The sequence below is a fragment of the Notechis scutatus genome, chromosome 2, assembly GCF_049901735.1.
Source record: "Notechis scutatus isolate UNSWTSFEM ecotype Mainland chromosome 2, rNotScu1.2, whole genome shotgun sequence".
Classification (NCBI taxonomy): Eukaryota; Metazoa; Chordata; class Lepidosauria; order Squamata; family Elapidae; genus Notechis; species Notechis scutatus.
The window spans coordinates 76957863-76977838 of record NC_142010.1 but is presented as its reverse complement, the minus strand read 5'-3'; the positions used below and the strand labels follow the sequence as shown (position 1 = coordinate 76977838).

General features: G+C 40.8%; 1 protein-coding gene across 1 annotated transcript in view; it reads right to left on the bottom strand.

Annotated features, from left to right (window-relative positions):
- Positions 1-380: 380 nt before the first annotated feature.
- Positions 381-19976, bottom strand: part of CSF1R (colony stimulating factor 1 receptor) — a 55033-nt gene continuing 35437 nt past the window's right edge. The window contains exons 14-21 of the mRNA XM_087955184.1: positions 19272-19440; positions 18599-18681; positions 15573-15688; positions 7466-7588; positions 7110-7221; positions 5827-5926; positions 5009-5114; positions 381-4618 (exon numbers count right to left, since the gene is read on the bottom strand). Of these exons, the coding sequence (XP_087811310.1) occupies positions 4484-4618; positions 5009-5114; positions 5827-5926; positions 7110-7221; positions 7466-7588; positions 15573-15688; positions 18599-18681; positions 19272-19440 (944 nt within the window). The 3' untranslated portion in view covers positions 381-4483. The remainder of the gene's footprint in view (positions 4619-5008; positions 5115-5826; positions 5927-7109; positions 7222-7465; positions 7589-15572; positions 15689-18598; positions 18682-19271; positions 19441-19976) is intronic.

Sequence of the window (19976 nt, the reverse complement as noted above, 5' to 3'; positions counted from 1 at the left end):
CTTGGTTATTTATTTAAAGGATCTGTATAGCTGCTGAAGTTATATAACGTAACTCTAGGTGGCTAATAGGTAAACAAATAACAATACAAAATTTTCTCATACCACCAAACATCATATTAGTTCCATCACAAATTAAAAAATGACAGACTTTCTCTCCTCTCTCCCCCAACCCCGGTCTTAGTAGCCATATTAAACAATTATACAAGAGTTCATAGAATCAGACAATCAGGTTGCTGGGTTTTGTTTTTCTTAACATAATTACTTAAGTACTGCTGCAATTAATATAATCATCTAATATTTACTATTGGGAATTTGTAAAAATCAACCTTGTAAAGTTTACACGGGGGAAAATAAATTGATTTAAAAAAAGAGACTGCAAGTTACTTGATCAAATTGATTTATTTTTCATGATAGTTGAATTACAAATAAATTCACATTTATGCGATTATTACATTAAGATGCTTGAAACAGTAGTTAATTTTTTTTAATAGCGATCTGGCAATATCAGCACTAGTAATCTGTTAGTTGGAGTTTCGTGCAGTAAAAAGACATGTTCCCTTCCTAAGTCTATTCATAGGTTTTGTAATTTATAAAAGACAATTGTGGCTAAGCATCATGAATATTTTCATTTGTGTGAGCTTCAGGGACGACTGCTTAGCAAGGTGAATAATCTTATATAAAACCTGTGTAAAAAGTATTAAACAGAGCAATTATTTAACAGTGGGTAAATCGTTCCAGTTATTTGGAGCTGTTCGGGTCTAGTGCAAGTTTAAAGCCATCACTGGGAAACAAACAGGACTGTGCTCACTGAAAAAGATTGCAGTGTAGGAGACCCTCTTTTTAAATAGATAAAGAATGCATGAACTTTGTAAACAATTTACAAAAAAACATGTAAACAATTGTATGGACTTTTGTAAATAATTGCTTTGCTTTATGGACTTTGTAACTTTGTAAACAATTGTTCCACTTTAACAATTCTAAAGAGTGGTGCTTTGCACAGCCTTATCAAATAGAAGTGCAGCTCAAAGACAGTAAAACATCTGTCCTAGCAACTTGAGCACATACATACAATCACCAGTGTTTCAGGCATAAATACTTATTAAATGTCCCACACCGATTGCCCATTTCTCCTCTAATAGGATATTTTTAAAATCCTTTATTATCTATAAAAACAGCTTGGAAAAAATACCTGTCAGTAGTCTTATGTTGCCTGTAATTTGTTCTCTTGAGTTTACAAAATACTACAGTATGTAGCTATGCTTTTTCTCAGCAATGCAAAGGGAAGATAAATACTAGAAACTAAAAGATCAGTTTAATCACAGAATAAGGAATGATGGAGTGATAAAATCCTACATAATAATGAAGACTATATAATACATTAAAAAGCCTGACTGAAATAATATTAGGATTTTGCCATGTAAACTTCTGATCCTGCTGAGCTCTTTAAAAACAAACACTAGTATGTTAAATGATATTCATGGAATGGCAGTTTGGTAGCTCATTGAAGTGCAAGACAATTCTTATGACCACTTCCAGTTCACAACTTAACAGCTGTGTTGTGTAACTAAGGTTCCAATTAGGACTTCAAACTAATATCTTACAATAACTTAATATGAAGATAGAATGTAGCTGCATCTTCTTAATTCAAAAATGTACAGTTCTATCATTTCACTGAGCTATAATTTCAAGTACTACTACTATTTTACTGTACTCTAATTCAGTAGTATGTGAAGGATTAGATTCTCCTTACATCTGGTGGGAAGACTGAGAGGCATCATCTTCCCATAGAATAGAATAGAATAGAATAGAATAGAATAGAATAGAATAGAATTCTTTATTGGCCAAGTGTGATTGGACACACAAGGAATTTGTCTTTGGGGCATATGTTCTCAGTGTACATAGGAAAAAAATAAAAATATATTCATCAAGAATCATAAGATACAACACTTAGTGATAGTTATAGGTTACCAATAAACAATCAAATCATACTAGGAAACAAATAAAACAATATAAATTGTAAAGATACAAGTAACACGGTTATAGTCATAAATGGGAAGAGATAAATACTAGGAAGGATGAGAATAATAGTTTGACAGTAGTGTGGGAATTAATTGTTTAACAGAGTGATGGCATTCGGGGAAAAACTGTCCTTGTGTCTAGTAGTTCTGGTGTGCAGTGCCCTATAGCGTCATTTTGAGGGTAGAAGTTGAAACAGTTTATGTCTGGGGTGTGAGGGGTCTGTTCCACAACCCTCTTTGACTCTTGCAGTATACAGGTCCTCAATGGAAGGCAGGTTGGTAGCAATTGTTTTTTCTGCAGTTCTAATTATCCATTGAAGTCTGTGTCTGTCTTGTTTGGTTGCAGAGCCAAACCAGACAGTTATAGTGGTGCAGATGACAGACTCAATAATTCCTCTGTAGAACTGAATCAGCAGCTCTTTGGGCAGTTTGAGCTTTCTGAGTTGGTGCAGAAAAAACATTCTTTGTTGTGCTTTTTTGATGTTAGGTGTCCATTTTAAGTCTTGAGATATGATAGAACCTAGTAATTTGTAGGTCTCTACTGTTGATACTGTGTTGTCTAGTATTGTAAGAGGTGGTAGTATGGGAGGGTTTCTCCTACCACCATTTCTACGTGATATCTTCCCACCAGATAAGCTGTCCATCAAGAGATGGACAGTATTTTCCAGACTAAGCTAGTAGTCAAATTAAGCTAGTATTGTAACATATGCATTAAACTCTAGAGCAATTGATAAAATGGAAACTAGAGTTTCCATTTTACCAATTATTCTAACGTTTAACACATACGTACATACAAATGCATGTATGCAATTATGCATTGTGACCTTCCCAGGGTCAAAAAGATATGACCCGAAATAATTTGCACTTATTCTTTATTTCCATCTAATAGATAAACATTGAAAATCAGGAAATTTAAAAGCAACGATCTTTACAGTTCATTTGGAAATAAGTTTGATTTCACTTAATAGTCTTTGATTTGAAATAAACATATGTAAGGTTATATTATAAAGTATTCATTAATAACAAGTGAACCTATCTCTAAATCTAATCTTAGCTAACAGGCTGGTTTTTACAGAAAAACATGGTACAGGTAGTCCTCAACTTACAACAGTTCATTTAGTGACTGTTCACAACGGCACTGAAAAAAGTGACTATGACTATTGTGGCATCCCCATGGTCATGTGATTGACATTTGGATGCTTGACAACTGACTCATATTTGACGGTTGCAGTGTCCCGAGGTCATGGGATCCTCTTTTGAAACCTCCTGACAAGCAAAGTCAATGGGGAAACCAGATTTACTTAACAGCCATGTTACTAATTTAACTACAGTGATTCACTTAACACATGTGGCAAGAAAAGTGGTAGAATGGGGCAAAGCTCACTTAACAAATTTCTCACTTAGCAACATAAATTCTGGGCTCAATTGTGGTCATAAGTCGAGGATTACCTGTAATTAATTTATTGGTGGCTTTATGCCAGTTCAATACAGAGGGACAGTGAGTGGCTTATATTCCCTTCTTTCAGTAATAATATCCAAATAGCAAAACAATTATTGCCAAGTAATGCTCATGCTGTGAAATGGTAATGCCAAATGAGAGAAAAACAGAGTTGCTACTTCTTGAAGCTTAAAAAAAAAAAGTTTAGGAGAATTAGATTTATTTTCTTTTTTTTAGCTGGCCCAGCAGTTTTCTTCTCTATGATGGGTGAACAACTTTTGGCCCATCCTTTCAACCCATGCCAAAACTCAGTGGCAAAATGGTACAAGTTTGGTTATTTTTCCAGGTTTGGAGGTTGTTTCAAGGATGAGATGAATGCAGCGGCTCTCGAGAAATCTTCCCACCATCCTCCTTATGTTCAACAATCCTTCCTACTGCCAAAGGACACCTCTCTTCCAGTGACGTCCCCTTTTGGTTTGATTATCTGCCATGGATTTCAGTCTGCCCACCTAAGCTACAAGAAATGACTGTAGAATGGCAGGTTACAATGGGAATGCCTCCACTTCTTTCTGTTCCCTGTTCTTGCTCTGCAAAACCCCCACCTTGCACAAAATGTGGGTAATCTTATTCTTTTACCTCTCACATATCTAGTTTATAGGGTTGATAGCTTGTAGCAGAAAGGTATATAGAGAAAAGAAAGTAAGCCCACCTGCCTTATTAAGCTTTGTTTCCTGCGACTGCACAATCTCTCCCATTCTGCAAAGTTGAGGCACCGATTCACCAATGTCCTATATAGCTTAAGCTGTCAACAGTGATCAACCCCGCCCCTGCCAGTAGTTAGAATCAGGTAGAATGGGAGAATTTAGGAATCTGCTGTCAGTGCAAGGCATGAACCCAGTCTGTGACTTATGTATGACTCTCTTGTTTTCTGATGTGAAAAGCCTCAAAAAAGGGATTGGGGTTGCATGAAATCCAAGTCCAATCTCAGTTGGTATTTCATCATCCAGAAGGCCCAGAACAACACACCCTAACAAAACTGATAATTGTTGCTGTTAAGAAGGGGTTGCTCCACTTCTCCTGACTCACAGGATTCTTCAAAGCAGCCGGTAGGATCACATCCACTGTCTTGCTCTTCTCTAGGGCAGGGCAAGTTTGTATAATCCTTCATGATACAAAGGAGGAGAGAAAGAAATGCAAACATACTTCAGAGTCTGGAATGTGTCATTTTGAAAAAGGTAAATTCAATTTAAATTACTTAAAATGTATTTACTCTGGCCTTGAGTCAATGTTGCATTGTTTATATATTTATCTACACAGAGTACCCAAGCTGTTGTTTATATCATTTTACCTTTCTTATTTTTATTTTGCCGTGCATACAAATGACTGTGTTTGGGTGTATATGGGGAGAACAGCATTTAAAGGAGCAGCATAAGGTGTTTTGGGAGGGTTTTTTTATGACAACTTTTGTGACAAAATGAAAAAAAAAATGTGGAAGGACAATCTTGGCTGAACCAGCTTCTTGTTTTTGAATTTTATAAAATAAACCATTCACCTGTTCCTTAATGGCATCCAGCTGTTTCTGAATTAAGGTGCAGATCTGACTGAAAGTTGGCCGTTGAGTGGGCTCCAATTTCCAGCATGCCGTCATTATATTGTACCTGCATTGGAGATGGAAGGTGGGCAAGGAAGAAAATACTTTCAGAAGCAAATTGCATGATAATACGTGACAGCTGATTGGAAATCACCTATGGTTCTGCCTCTTTGATCTACTTGGGCACTCCTATTCCTCCTTTGGCGTGGTTCAGACCCCATGACCCATCTGAGTTTTCTTGGAAAAATATTATGAATGAATGAATGGGGAATTACCCTGTTTCTCCAACAATACGGCCTCCCCCAATAGGAAGTCCCAGCATGTTTTATAGGCATGAAATGAAATTAAGCCCCTCCCCCCAAATTAAGGCCTATATTAAAACATGCGAAATGGGGGGGAATGGTGGTGGTGGGGGGGGCTTGCCGTTAGGAAGTACTTTTGTTGCACACTCGGATATGGTGCTGCCTGCGTTGACCCCGATACGAAGTGCCCCACCAACGCCAAGGTCAACATCCAAGTTTTCGCCGCCCGCCCGCCCGAAGATGCAAGTGGGGGGGAATTAAGTCACCCCCGAAAAGACGACCTAGCCATTTTTTCAGGGCTCAAAAAAAAATAAGACCCGGCCTTATTATATGAGAAACACGGTAGCAATTAGATTACTGATGGGTCTCATAAAGCTTCTATTCCAGACTTCCCATGTATGCCCATTAAGTTCAATGAGATGAATGAATGAATGAATGAACAGTTTGAGCACCTGGAGCTGCAGTTCTTTTACTTACATATCATCTGGAGCAAAATCTGGCTTCCCCATATGATATCCTTGTTTCACAAGGCTATAAAACTTATTATTCACTTTTATGCCAGGATAGGGACTTCTTCCTAGAAACACAAGAAAATTGGTCATGCTCATATGGAGGAAGGACCCTGCAGTTTTAGAATGCTCCCTATAGAAGTAGCTAAATTTTCTTAGGAATCAGTTTCACCTTGGCCATTCTTTGCAGGCAGTTTGAGAGCACAATTGGAGGAAACAGAGGCACAAAGGCAATGGGCAAGCATTTTTCAGGCAAGGGGCTACACATCTACATCCCATCGTGCTTGGGCTTTGCAGTGGTCATGGTTAGTGTTGAGAGATGAATGTTTCTGATTGTTCTAAGACTAAAAGTATTTAGTTTTTGGAGCAGGGTCGAAGGGACAAAATCTTTCCCATTAAAACCCACCAACAATGGGAAATATCATCTTGATTTAAGATATTAATTTTTTTTTTAAAGGAATGCTATGAAAGCCTTCCATTCATAAAAACTTTTCTCAACTCCTCACAAATGAAGTGTCTCCTGCTATTCGTCTGCAGCAAGGCAAGACTATATTGAAATAATAGCACACATATAGTCCAAAAACTGCTTGGATATACTGGCATCCCAATATACAATGCACACATGTAAGTCTTGCCAAAAAGGCTAATTCAGTCCTAGGCTGCATTAACAGAGGGATAGAATTAAGATCACGTGAAGTACCACATATTTTCCAAAGCACCAGAGGGCAGGATAAGAAACAATGGATGGAAACTAATCAAGGAGAGAACCAGCCTAGTACTAAGGAGAAATTTCTTGACAGTGAGAACTATTAACCAGTGGAATGGCTTGCCTTCAGAAGTTGTGGATGCTCCATCACTGGAAGATTTTAAGAAGACATTGGACAGCCATTTGTCCAGAATGGTATAAGGCAGGGGTGTCCAACCTTGGCAACTTTAAGACTTGTGGACTTCAACTCCCAGAGTTCCTCAGCCAGCTTTGCTGGCTGAGGAACTCTGGGAGTTGAAGTCCACAAGTCTTAAAGTTGCCAAGGTTGGACACCCCTGGTATAAGGTTTCCTGCTTGCACTGGTGGTTGGACTAGAAGACCTCCAAGGTGTCTTCCGACTCTTGTTATTCTGTTATTCATATTTTTGCATCATGATTTGGATGCATGAATCCCAAAGCTGCACTTCTGACAAAGCCCTTCCACATAGAAAAGACAGACAAGCAGGCAGGCGCAAAGAAACAAATATAGAAATGTTCTTCCCTTACCTAGAGAGAATATCTCCCAGAGAAGGATGCCATAAGACCACACATCGCTCTGTACTGTGTAGACACATTCAAAGATGCTCTCTGGTGCCATCCATTTCACTGGGAGGCGAGCCTGGAATGATATTATCTAAACTCAGGAGGAAGCCCTTATGCTTAGCATTCTCTACCTGGGCTCTTTAGAGGTTAAACATTACAGCACGTTCTTTGCATGAAGATGATCCCTGCATTCAGGTTCACTTCGGAGGGATGCTTAGACAGGTGCTATCAATCCGTACAGACATTCCAGAGCCAAGTAAGTCTAGAGCTTGATTCAGCTTTATGGGGTGTAAATGTATAGATTCATTCCAGTTACTTACATTGCCCTTCACGACATAATTGCTGTCGTTCACAATATCTCTGGCCAGGCCGAAGTCACAGATCTTAGCCACTAGTCCATCAGCCACTAGCACGTTCCGTGCTGCCAAATCTCGATGGATGCACTGGATTTAAAAAAAAAAAAAAGGGGGGAAGGGACAAATTGATTTTCTTCTCATTTAATTATTTATTTTTACCTTTAAAAAAAAATGCAGGGCAGGATACATATCCAACACTCCTTCCTCCTCCTATTTTCCCTGCAACAACAACCCATTGAGGTGAGTTGGGCAAACAGAGGGACTGATTGGCCCAGGCTCACTCAGATGAGCTTTCAGGCCTAAGGCAGCACCCACAGGCTCTTCATTTCAATTTATTGATTCTATAACTTGATTAGTAGCAAGGCACAGTTAGTCCAGTTTGGCCAGTGCAAGGGCAGTCAAAAGTCTTCAGCCTGGCATTTGCAAACATTTTTTATGTGGTCTAGGTCAATGGAATTAATGCAATCTAGAGTAACAAGGAAGGATAGAACTTTATTATGGCCTTAAATGCCTCCTCCAAGCTATAGTAATCCTGAAAATTTACAGAAGAAAAACAGATGGAGACAAAGTGCCATTTAGGACACCTTGTGCAAAAATATCTACTTACTGATTGTGCCAATATATCCACAAAAGATGTGGATGTGATTGGCTAATTCAACTATTTGAATTGACCAATCCAAAGTTACTTTTGTGAACCCTCCCGTTGTCTTTTTCTTTTGAAATGTAAGTGGACATTCAAAGGTCAAAATAACGCAAATACACCTGGTTGTTCTTTCCTTTCTTATAAATGTCACTTTGCAGTTTTTCCTATCTCAGTGCATCCATTATCTAAAGGTTGACAAAGCTATTAGGGTATCACATAGGCAGTGCCCCACTTAGCCACACAACACTTGTACAAACTCTGTATAGGAAGATGTTGTGATTCCGGCATCTGCTACAGGTTTTTTGAATGACAGCTCCAGCGAGGAGGACTTATATGAATCAGCAAGTTCTAACAATGAGGAGGAGATGAATGCATTTGATTTGCAAGGTCGGCTTGAACCTTCAAACTCCTCCACCCTTCAATTAGGTGGTCAGCCGGGAACGGGTGATAATGAGGAACAAATGTTATCTTCAGGTGAAGAAGATGATAATTTGGATGATTGCTGGGTAGATGTCAGGACAAGACGTCTCCTGACAAGGAGGAACCAACGAGGTTACAGTAGGAGAGCAGACCAGCAATTAGACTAATTAGTTACTCTATAAAGGGAGAGATATGACTTTGCACTTTGTCCGGAACAAAGTGTCTATTTGCAAGAGAGAACTGAAGAGCACAGTTTGGAGGATTTTGATCTGAAATATCTTGTTGGGATTTGGATTTAATTCGTTGGAACTTCTACTTATTGGAATTATTTTGTGAAGGAATTTGATCTGAAGAATCTTGTTGAGTCTTGGATTTAGTTCGTTGGAACTTTTACTTATTGGAGCTATCTGTGAAAATTCCTGTTTGCTGCCTTTCTTTACAAGGACTGCTGCTTTCAGCCTTAACTGTTTATTTTAGAAGGTGGGACATAACATTTTTGTTCCGGACCTAACAGACCATCTTTGCAACGATGGATTCAACTCAAATGCAACAATTAGTGGAGCAGCAACAGATGCAAATAAATCAATTACTCCAGAGCAACGTATCCCTTCAAAATCAGGTAACACAATTATTATCGTTCGTTGCCAATTCTCAAACTGTTTCAGCTGCAGCTGGAGTTCCCCTGCACCCCTGTGAGAAAAATTCCGATAGCTATGCCAGATAAATTTTCTGGGCAAATGGACATGTTTTCAACATTTTTGGGTCAGTGCCAATTGTATTTTTCTGTGAGGCCGGAGGATTTTCCAACCGATCGAGTTAAAATTGGCTTTATTATTAGTTTGTTAACCGGGCAGGCTGCCAAATGGGCTACTCCTTATTAGTACAAGATAGTCCATTACTGGACGATTTCCAGGGTTTATTCAACAGATGAACGTTATGTTTGAGAATCCAATTAAATCTCAAACTGTGGACAGAAAATTGAGGGATATTATTCAAGGTAAACACTCATTGCAAGAATACGTTGCAGAATTTCGCTTGTTGTGTATGGACTCCACCTGGAATGAACCAGCTCACATGGCAGCATTCCAAGAGGGTTTGTCCGACATTATCAAGGATGAACTAATTCATGCAGAGCGTGCTTCAACTTTGGACACATTGATTACTCAATGCTTACGTATTGAAGCTCGCCTACAACATCGTGGGTGTAAACGGACCGTTGCAGAGCCACCTGTGTTTCCTCGTTCACGCACCCCGTCTATGAGGGTTTTCCAATCCAGAATTCCAGCAGAGGAGCCGATGGAGATAGGCGCACTCCGCCCTCGTTTAACAGTTCAGGAACGATCGAGAAGATTTCAGGAAGGTTTGTGCCTTTATTGCGGGGGTTCGGGACATTTTGCAAATTCCTGCACTCGGAAGGGGACTCGTGGACCTGTATCAAAACCCATTGCTGGTCCGTCGGGAAACGGGTAGGCCCGACCTCAGGGAAACCCTAGGTCGGGCACAGTATTCACTTTCATCTCAAATTGCTGAAGTTAATTCTGGCCCTCCTCGACATTTACTTTTGGACACTCGCATATTCTTGCAATCTCGGAAGGAGGGAATCCCTGCCGTGGCACTGGTGGATTCAGGGGCTACGACTAGCTTTATGGATTATGATTTCGTAAAACATTTCAAAGTTCCTTTAGTGCCTGTGAATCCCCCCATGCAGGTGGAAACCGTAGATGGGCGCGAACTCAAGTCGGGACCTATTCGCTTTGCCACCCAACCACTGCGTATGCGTATTGGGGATCACGAGGAGGCGATAAGTTTTATATCACTTCGAACCTCCATCTTCCTTTGGTGCTCGGAGTATCCTGGCTGCGTCTACACAATCCGTTGGTGGCTTGGGCGCAGAACGCTGTTTCTTTTCCAAGCTTGCAATGTGTGGACCACCTGAGACATGTCTGCGCAGGCCAACATATTGTCGCTTCTGCTGCCTCGATTCCTTCAGAGCTGTCGGATTTCCCCGATGTTTTCAGTGAACAGGAGGCAGATCAATTACCACCACATCGTGTTTATGACTGTCCCGTGGATTTGATACCGGACGCTCCATTACCAAAGGGGAGGTTGTATTCTTTGTCTGAGCCTGAACTAGTTGCACTTCGAGAATTTTGAATAAAAATCTAGCTCGGGGATTTATTCGACCTTCGTCATCCCCTCTTTCAGCACCCGTTCTCTTTGTCAAGAAGAAGTCGGGAGAACTTCGTCTTTGTTGTGACTATAGACGCTTAAATGCTATCACTGTGAGAAATAGCTATCCTTTACCGCTCATCTCCGAATTGTTGGAGCGGTTACGGGAAGCTACTATTTTCACGAAACTTGACTTACGTGGAGCTTACAATTTGGTTCGGATGCGTAAGGGAGACGAGTGGAAGACGGCTTTTGGCACTCGTTATGGTCATTTCGAGTACACCGTTATGCCATTTGGTTTGACCAACGCTCCTGCTGTATTTCAACATTTAATGAACGATATCTTTCGAGACATGCTGGATAAGTTTGTTGTCATATATTTGGACGACATTTTGATTTATTCAAAATCTAAAGAGCAACATCTTCAGCAGGTGCGTCAAGTGCTTCAGCGTCTTCGGGAACATAAACTTTATGCTAAATTAGAAAAATGTTTCTTTTTCAGTCGTCTATCGAATTCTTGGGACACATTATTTCTCCTGTGGGCATTGCTATGGACCCCAAAAAGGTTGAGGCGTTGTGTAGTTGGGAAGCTCCTCGTCGGGTTAAAGATGTGCAACGACTTTTAGGATTTGCCAACTATTATCGGACTTTCATTCCAGGTTTTGCGAAGATAATGGATCCCATAACCCAGCTTCTTTGTAAGAAGGTTCCATTTGTGTGGGGCCTCCACAACAACAGGCTTTTGACACTTTGAAAAAGCATTTATAACTGAACCCATATTGAAGCATCCTGATCCGGATCGCCCATTTGTGGTCGAGACAGATGCTTCTAATGTCGCTATCGGAGCAGTGCTGTTACAAGCTTCGGAGGATGGCGCTCTTTTGTTTCCTTGCGCTTATTATTCTAGGAAGCTTACAGCTTCGAACGCAACTATACCATTTGGGAAAAAGAGTTGTTAGCTATTAAGGTTGCTTTTGAGACTTGGAGACATCATTTGGAGGAGCTCGACACAAGGTGGAGGTTCGGACAGATCATAGGAACCTGGAACATTTGACCACGGCTAGGAAATTGAATCAAAGGCAGATTCGTTGGTCGTTATTTTTTGCCAGATTTAATTTCTCGGTTACTTACGTTCCAAGTGGTCAGAACCGGAGGGCGGATGCATTATCTCGGAAACCGGAGTATACTTATGCTGAAGATCCTCTTCCTTCTACGGACAGTGTTACCACCGGAATCTCTAGCCGTACTGCAGGAACCGGTAGATTTACGGGCCCAACTACGAGAGGCGCAACGTTTGGATGTGTGGACGCAGCAGAGACGGGAGGACATTGGCCCAACTTCTCCATGGTCTTTTGAAGACGATCTGCTTCGATATCGGGGTTTATTATATGTGCCTACCAGACCGTTGAGGGCTCTCATCATGACACAATGTCATGATAACCCAGCCGCTGGTCATTTTGGATTACACAAGACCTTGCATTTGGTCACTCGGACTTTTGGTGGCCTCGAGTTCGTCATGATGTGTCTTCTTACGTCGCTTCTTGCGTTCAATGTAGGCAAGCGAAAGCAGCATCCGGTGCACCTCCTGGACTTTTGCAACCCTTGCCGACTCCAAGTAGACCATGGGGAGCGATCTCTATGGACTTTCTGACACATTTACCGTCTTCATCGGGGTTCACAACAGTGCTTGTGGTAGTGGATATGTTGACTAAAATGGCCCATTTCATTCCCTGTCGGAAATTACCATCGTCCCGCACTACGGCTCAGTTATTTTTGCAACATATCTTCCGTCTACATGGACTGCCTGATAGAGTGGTTTCTGATCGTGGGGTCCAGTTTACGGCAGAATTTTGGAAACAGTTAATGGCGGCTTTGCAAGTGAAAGTATGTTTAGCGTCAGCGCACCATCCGGAAACTGATGGCGGGACGGAGAAGGTGATTGGGATTCTTACTCAATATTTGAGATGTTTTGTTAATTTGCGACAAAACGATTGGGTGAAATACCTCCCGTTAGCAGAATTCGCGTTTAACAACTCGCAGCATACCTCCACCCGTGTCACGCCATTTTTTGCAAATATGGGTTATCATCCGCGTTTCTTCCCATTAACTATGATGGATTCCCCGGTTCCTGAGACCCGAGAGTTTTTGGAAGAACTACACGCAGTTCGCCGTCTACTGATACAACAATTGAACAAGGCAAAAGAAGATTATAAGCGGTTTGCAGATCGGTCCCGTCGAGATACACCTCCGTTAGTTGTGGGTGATAAAGTGTGGCTATCTACAAAACATCTGAAGGTCGATCGCCCTATTAGAAAACTTGATCATCGGTTTATTGGTCCGTTCCCGATTGAGGCAGTTATTAATCCCGTGGCATACCGCCTCACTTTGCCACGATCCATGCGTATTCACCCGTCTTTCATCGATCTCTTTTGATTCCTGATTCTTCTGTTTGTCGATTACGTGATTCTGCTGAACCGGGTCCATTATCATTGCCTTCTGAGGAGCCTGCTGTTGACGATACGGTGGTCGACGTCCTTGATTCCCGTTGGCTCAAAGGTCGCTTCCAGTATTTGGTCAGGAGGAGGGTAGATGACTCGGAGGTTTGTTCCTGGACGGATGCGTCTACACTTCATGCTTCGGATCTGCTTCGAGACTTTCATGCACGCTTCCCTTCGAAACCGCATCCGGATCGCCAGACCCGGGGGAAGGGCCCTGCGGTGAGGGATAGTGTTGTGATTCCGGCATCTGCTACAGGTTTTTTGAATGACAGCTCCAGCGAGGAGGACTTATATGAATCAGCAAGTTCTAACGATGAGGAGGAGATGAATGCATTTGATTTGCAAGGTCGGCTTGAACCTTCAAACTCCTCCACCCTTCAATTAGGTGGTCAGCCGGGAACGGGTGATAATGAGGAACAAATGTTATCTTCAGGTGAAGAAGATGATAATTTGGATGATTGCTGGGTAGATGTCAGGACAAGACGTCTCCTGACAAGGAGGAACCAACGAGGTTACAGTAGGAGAGCAGACCAGCAATTAGACTAATTAGTTACTCTATAAAGGGAGAGATATGACTTTGCACTTTGTCCGGAACAAAGTGTCTATTTGCAAGAGAGAACTGAAGAGCACAGTTTGGAGGATTTTGATCTGAAATATCTTGTTGGGATTTGGATTTAATTCGTTGGAACTTCTACTTATTGGAATTATTTTGTGAAGGAATTTGATCTGAAGAATCTTGTTGAGTCTTGGATTTAGTTCGTTGGAACTTTTACTTATTGGAGCTATCTGTGAAAATTCCTGTTTGCTGCCTTTCTTTACAAGGACTGCTGCTTTCAGCCTTAACTGTTTATTTTAGAAGGCGGGACATAACAGGAAGAGATGGAAAGACCTATTATTTTATAGAATCTGTGTCTCAGCCACTGAATTTCCTGTTGAATATAATTTCTATGGACAGCTCTGCTGCAATAAAGAACCAAAGAGAGTGTTCTTGTCAATAGGATTTATAAGACAGGATCAAAAATCATCAACTGTTACTTTCAGTTGCTACCATTGGAAAGGACAGGGGTTGCTAAAGCTAACGTTTATGTCAGATTACTCCTTGCTTCCTACAGCAGCTAAGCAAACACATATTCAAATGGATGCCCAAAGTTTGTATCCTAAATGGCAACCATATAAATTTTATCAATCAATCAATCAATCAATCAATCAATCAATCAATCAATCTGCTTCTTTTTATGTTGGTTAGAAAAGCAAGAACACACTGTTCACATTATCTTTAACAGGACTATATATTCACTCTCACACAGCTGCTATTGTTCTCAAAAGCCACACAGAATTGTGTGTGATTAAAGACAGAATCCAAAAGAATACTTCCAAGTAGTATACCCTCTAAGAACAAATTCTTAAATTATACATGGATCATCTCAGGAATCACAGCACTATGAACTGATTGTCCAGGTAGTCCTCAACATACGACCACAATTGAGCCCAGAATTGATGTTGCTATGTCAGTTTTGCTTCATTTTATGACTTTTCTTGCCATATTTGTTAAGTACCCTGTTTCTCCAACAATATGGCCTCCCCCAATAGGAAGTCCCAGCATGTTTTATAGGCATGAAATGAAATTAAGCTCCTCCCCCCCAAATTAAGGCCTATATTAAAACATGCGAAATGGGGGGGGAATGGTGGGCGGGGGGGGCTGCCGTTAGGAAGTACTTTTGTTGCACACCCGGATATGGTGCTGCCTGCGTTGACCCCGATACGAAGTGCCCCACCAATGCCGAGGTCAACATCCAAGCCATCGCTGCCCGCCCGCCCAAAGATGCAAAGGGGGGGAAAATTAAGTCACCCCTGAAAAGACGGCCTAGCCATTTTTTCGGGGCTCAAAAAAAAAAAAAAAGACCTGGCCTTATTATATGAGAAACACGGTAGAATCGCTGCAGTTGTTAAATTAGTAACATGGTTGTTAAGTGAATCTGGCTTCCCCCATTGACTGATTGTCAGAAGATTGCAAAATATGATTACCTGATGCTGGGACACTGCAACCATCATAAATATGAACCAGTTGCCAAGCATCTGAATGTAAGTCATGTTACTATGGGGATGTTGCAATGGTCATAACTGTGAAAAATGGTCATGAGTCACTTTTTGCAGTGCCACTGTAATTTTGAACAGTCACTAAACGAACTGTTCTAAGTTGAGGACTACCTGTATATTATTGTGTGTAATAACAACGAAATTCCTTCCTGGTAGGAAGATAATACAGGAAATCAAGCTTGGGCCTGAACTCCTTTTAGGATGATGGTGATGATGATGATGTACATTGTCAGAATGTCCTCACGTTTTTTGAAGCCAGGAAAGTCATTCCCTGGGCCACTTGGTTGGAGAACTGCAGCAAGTCAAAGAGATCAAGAGAACGTAGGTTTTTTTTTCCTTCAGCTGATACCAAACTTGTTCCTGGATTGGGAGAAAGTTCACAGAGATCACTGAAGGTATGCGTTTGAAGGATAGGTAACGATAGTTGCAAAGAGGCCGCTTAGCAGTAAGACATTAAGATAAGAAGGGTCAAAAAGTATAATTCTCAAGCGAAGTGAACTCTCTGAATCTGAAATCACCCATGATAACAAAGGCCTTACTACCTAGAGATTAAATATAAGTAACTCCCAAGAAACTAATGGAACTGATTTTTGGTAGCTGTGGTGGCGCAGTGGTTAGAGTGCAGTACTGCAGGCTACTTCTGCTGATTGCTGGCTACCTGCAATTTGGCAGTTCGAATCTCACCAGGCTCAAGGTTGCCTTCCATCCTTCCGAGGTTGGTAAAATGAGACCCTAGATATGCAAATACACTGACTCTGTAAATCACTCTTAGAGAGGGCTGTAAAAGCACTGTGAAGTGGTATATAAGTTTAAGTGCTATTGGTATTTGCAAGAATGAACTGAAAATTGCTGAGCAGAAGGAGATTTAATGGTTCTGTTCTCTTTGCTCATCCATAATTGCTCTACCTATATATTGATTTTCTTATCTATCGACTTTACATATAAAGAACTACTTTATGAGGGATCTTTGGTGTTCTCTGAGCTTGCTAGCACTGATCTAGATGGGTAATGAAATGACTGTAAGAAAACAACCAAGCTCAGAGAGAGCACCAAAGACCCCTCATTTCAACTCTGAGCTACAAATATTCTCCTTTATTGGAACTGCTTTGTATTTGGAAAGGATTTGTGACCAGAAAATATATACCCAAACAGCTTTAATTGTGAAATTCACTTTAACGGATGATGATTAAAGAATATAAATGATGAAGCTGGAAGGGGTAAAGATGCAATTCATGGACAATTATTTACATGCAAAATGACTTCTGGCTGAAAATGGTCAGGTTATACATGCTTCAAAAATAATTTGAAAAAAGACACTTTCAATTTTGTGTGAACTGCTTTCATTAAAGCAACTTGTCATTTTTTAAAAATTGTTTTCTGCATAAGTTTGAAAAAAAAAGTTGCAGCCCCTTTAAGAAAATCTCTCATTAAAGTTAATACGGCATGAAACAAGCCGATCCTATGAGAAACTTGAGGAACCAAGCAAAGACTGACTGAATTGTGTGATCTATAAATATTACAAAATAAAAATAAAAGGGAAGTAATAAAATACCCCACGCTCTGTCTCCCAGCATACAGAAGGATCATGAAAAGCCAGATCTGGACATGATTCTATGAAAGCAATGATCTGATACAGACCCTGCACACATTGAAATCTGTGTCATGTCTGTATTTGAGGAATTTAAGTATAGCTGTTGTAAGAACATTACAACAAAGAGATCAAAGAGATTTATCTATGGCAATAGTCCTTTAACATCTATATCTGCTATATTATTGTTATATATAGTATGCACATATTATTTATTATGTGTCCATATGCATCACTGGGGATTTTTAAGGACTGCAATTATAGGTAGTAGCTATGTCTTAAACGTCCCAATCACCCCAGAGATGAAAAGTTCCCTTTTTCCTGGATCACACTGAGTTGGCTGGCCTGAAAACTTTCCACAAGTAAATCATTCAGAATAGGGGACTGTTTTTAATGTTCCAAACAGAGAAGAACCAAACTGGCATGGTTTGAAAGACAAATGTAATGCTTTAGAGTTCTCCAGATGGCATATATTTATCCAGTGCTTGCCATTCTGCTAATAAGGATCCTTTGCCAAAAACCACAATGAATGAGCCACCAGCAGGAGCAGTTCTATAAAAATCTTCCGCTGTGAAGGAACACTGCTTGTAAGGCAAAAGTGGGGGGAAAAAGGAGGAAAAGGAGAATCTAGATGCACAGACCTATGGTATTTACAGTTTAGATCAGGGATGTCAAACTCGATTTCATTGAGGGCCACATCAGGGTTGTGTTTGACCTCGGGGTAGAGTGGGTGTGGCCAGGGTGAATGTGGCCAGCTCACCAGTCGGGGCGCCTCTGGCGGTCTGAGCACTCTGCCAGTGAAAATGGCTCCCAAGCTCCATTTTTGGCTGCCACAGCCTCCTACATGGCTCCATTTTCACTGGCAGAGGGTTGCAGGAAGCCGTGGCAGCCCAAAATGGAGCTCCGGAGCCTGTTTTTGCTGGCAGAAGCACCGCAGGCCGATCCTTCACTATTTCCAGGCCAGCCCTGCAGACCAGTTCTAAGTACCCTGTGGGCCAGATCTGGCCCCCGGGCCTTGAGTTTGACACCCCTGGTTTAGACAGATGCTAATTTAAAAATATTTGCAGGAAGTATCAATACGGGAGAATGAGTAAGTAAAAATTAGTTCAATTGATACATGATTAAACAACAATTTTAAAAAGGTTGGAAAATAATATATTGTGATAGTAAGGGAAGAAACAGGAAGTTTAAAGAAAGGAATGGAAAGTTGGATAAACAGACTAAAAGATCTTTAAAAAGATTCCTTGCAAGAGAGACACCACCACACAGAAACGGAACTATTCAGATACAGTGTCCAGGTAACAATGAAGTGGTGAGTGCCAGAACAGCAAATAAACATGTTTCTGGCTGTCCAACTCCCACAATCTTGATACTAATCCAAAAAGTGGAAACTGAGGACATAATTATCATCCTTGCATATCAAGTTTGCCTTTCTCCAAAGGCAAACTCCTGCAACACATCCTGGCAAAGAATCAACTCTCAGCCAGTTAAGCCTACCTAACATAACCATTATGAAGATAAGAAGGCCAGGTTGCACTGAGTTCTCCAATGAGAGAAATGCATAGAAATAAGCAAACAGCAATTTAGTCAAAAGATTACTAATGTTGTTAAATTTCTAGAACAGATATATCCCTTTTTGGTGTATCTTTCCATTTCTCTTGGCCGTGATCTTTGAGTATTACCTTGTGCTGGCGTAGGCATTGATGCTATGACCGATTTCATTTCCAAATAACTGTCGACACTTTGGCATCCAAATCCACTATCACTGAATGAAAGAAATCAAAAGAGGAAAAAAATAATTAATAGTTTCTATCAGTTTTAAGAGCATATCTGTCCCACAAATAGTCAATAAGCTTTGGTTTAATTCTAATAGGTCTCCTGAAGAACTGAATAGACCTGGTTCACACACAGGGACAAGCAGGACTTTCTCCCTCTTCCCTGGAGTAAATAAAGGAATATTTCAGAATTATACATAGTCAAGTTTAGGCTAGAATTTCTGTGTCTTTCTTGACTTAAAATGTTGGGGATCTGCGTAGGTGATTTTTGTCAGTTATGGCTGGAATGATCTCCTGTATCTAAAAAAAAAGAGGAGATTTGGGTTTGACATGTGGGTGTAGAATTTCAGATTACCCATATCTGTCTTAAAATAGAAATTGGAGTCCCTACTGGAGATTGCAATAGAATAATTGTTTACTATTTTAATAATTAATTAAATGTATAGGCCATCCATGATGTCACTCTCCAAAGTGACTCTGGGCAATTGTTTGCACACTTAATAGATGTGCTGTCATTTAGCACCAGCTGTATCAACAAACTGTTAATGCACTTTTACACCACTAATGACTAACTTATTACCTTCTTTGGACATACTTTTTTCCAAGGTAGATATTTTTGTAATCAGCCATCATGCTATCAAAAGTATATTCCAAGGTTAAACCCTCGATTATGAGATGCTCAGCTTTTTCTCTCAGGAAGTTCAGCAAGTCCCCAAAGGGACAATATTCAGTAATTACAAGGACAGGGCCTAGAAAACAGAAAAGAAACATTACTTGAAAGTACAATAGGTTTTCTGCTACATAGCAGCATTGATCAGTGAAGTGGTACCTAATGAAAGAATCACAAAGTTAGAATGACCTATGGGTCATCTATTTCTACTGTTTATCTAGGATCCACTAGACTAGTAGTTCTCAACCAGGGTGGGATTCTACTGGTTCGGACCGGTTTGGTAGAACTGATTGTTATGATTCACTGTACTTCGGAGAATCAGTAAATCGGACCTCTGTCTGGCCCTGCCCCTCTTCGCTGCTTCTCCACTACCTGCCCAGTCAGTCCTTCAGCCTGCCTTCAGCCTGCTTTTGTGCACCCGCCAGGCCAGCCATTGCTGCCTGCCTTCCACTGCATCCCTGCCTGAACTGATCTCCCTGGGTGAGTGAGGCTCTGCAAGCCCGGGTCACTTATCTGCCACTGACAGTTGCCTTCCCCCCACCACTTGCCTTTTGCCACCACTGCTGGTCACCTTTCCCCCATCACTTGCCTTCCATCATGGGGAACATGTGGAGA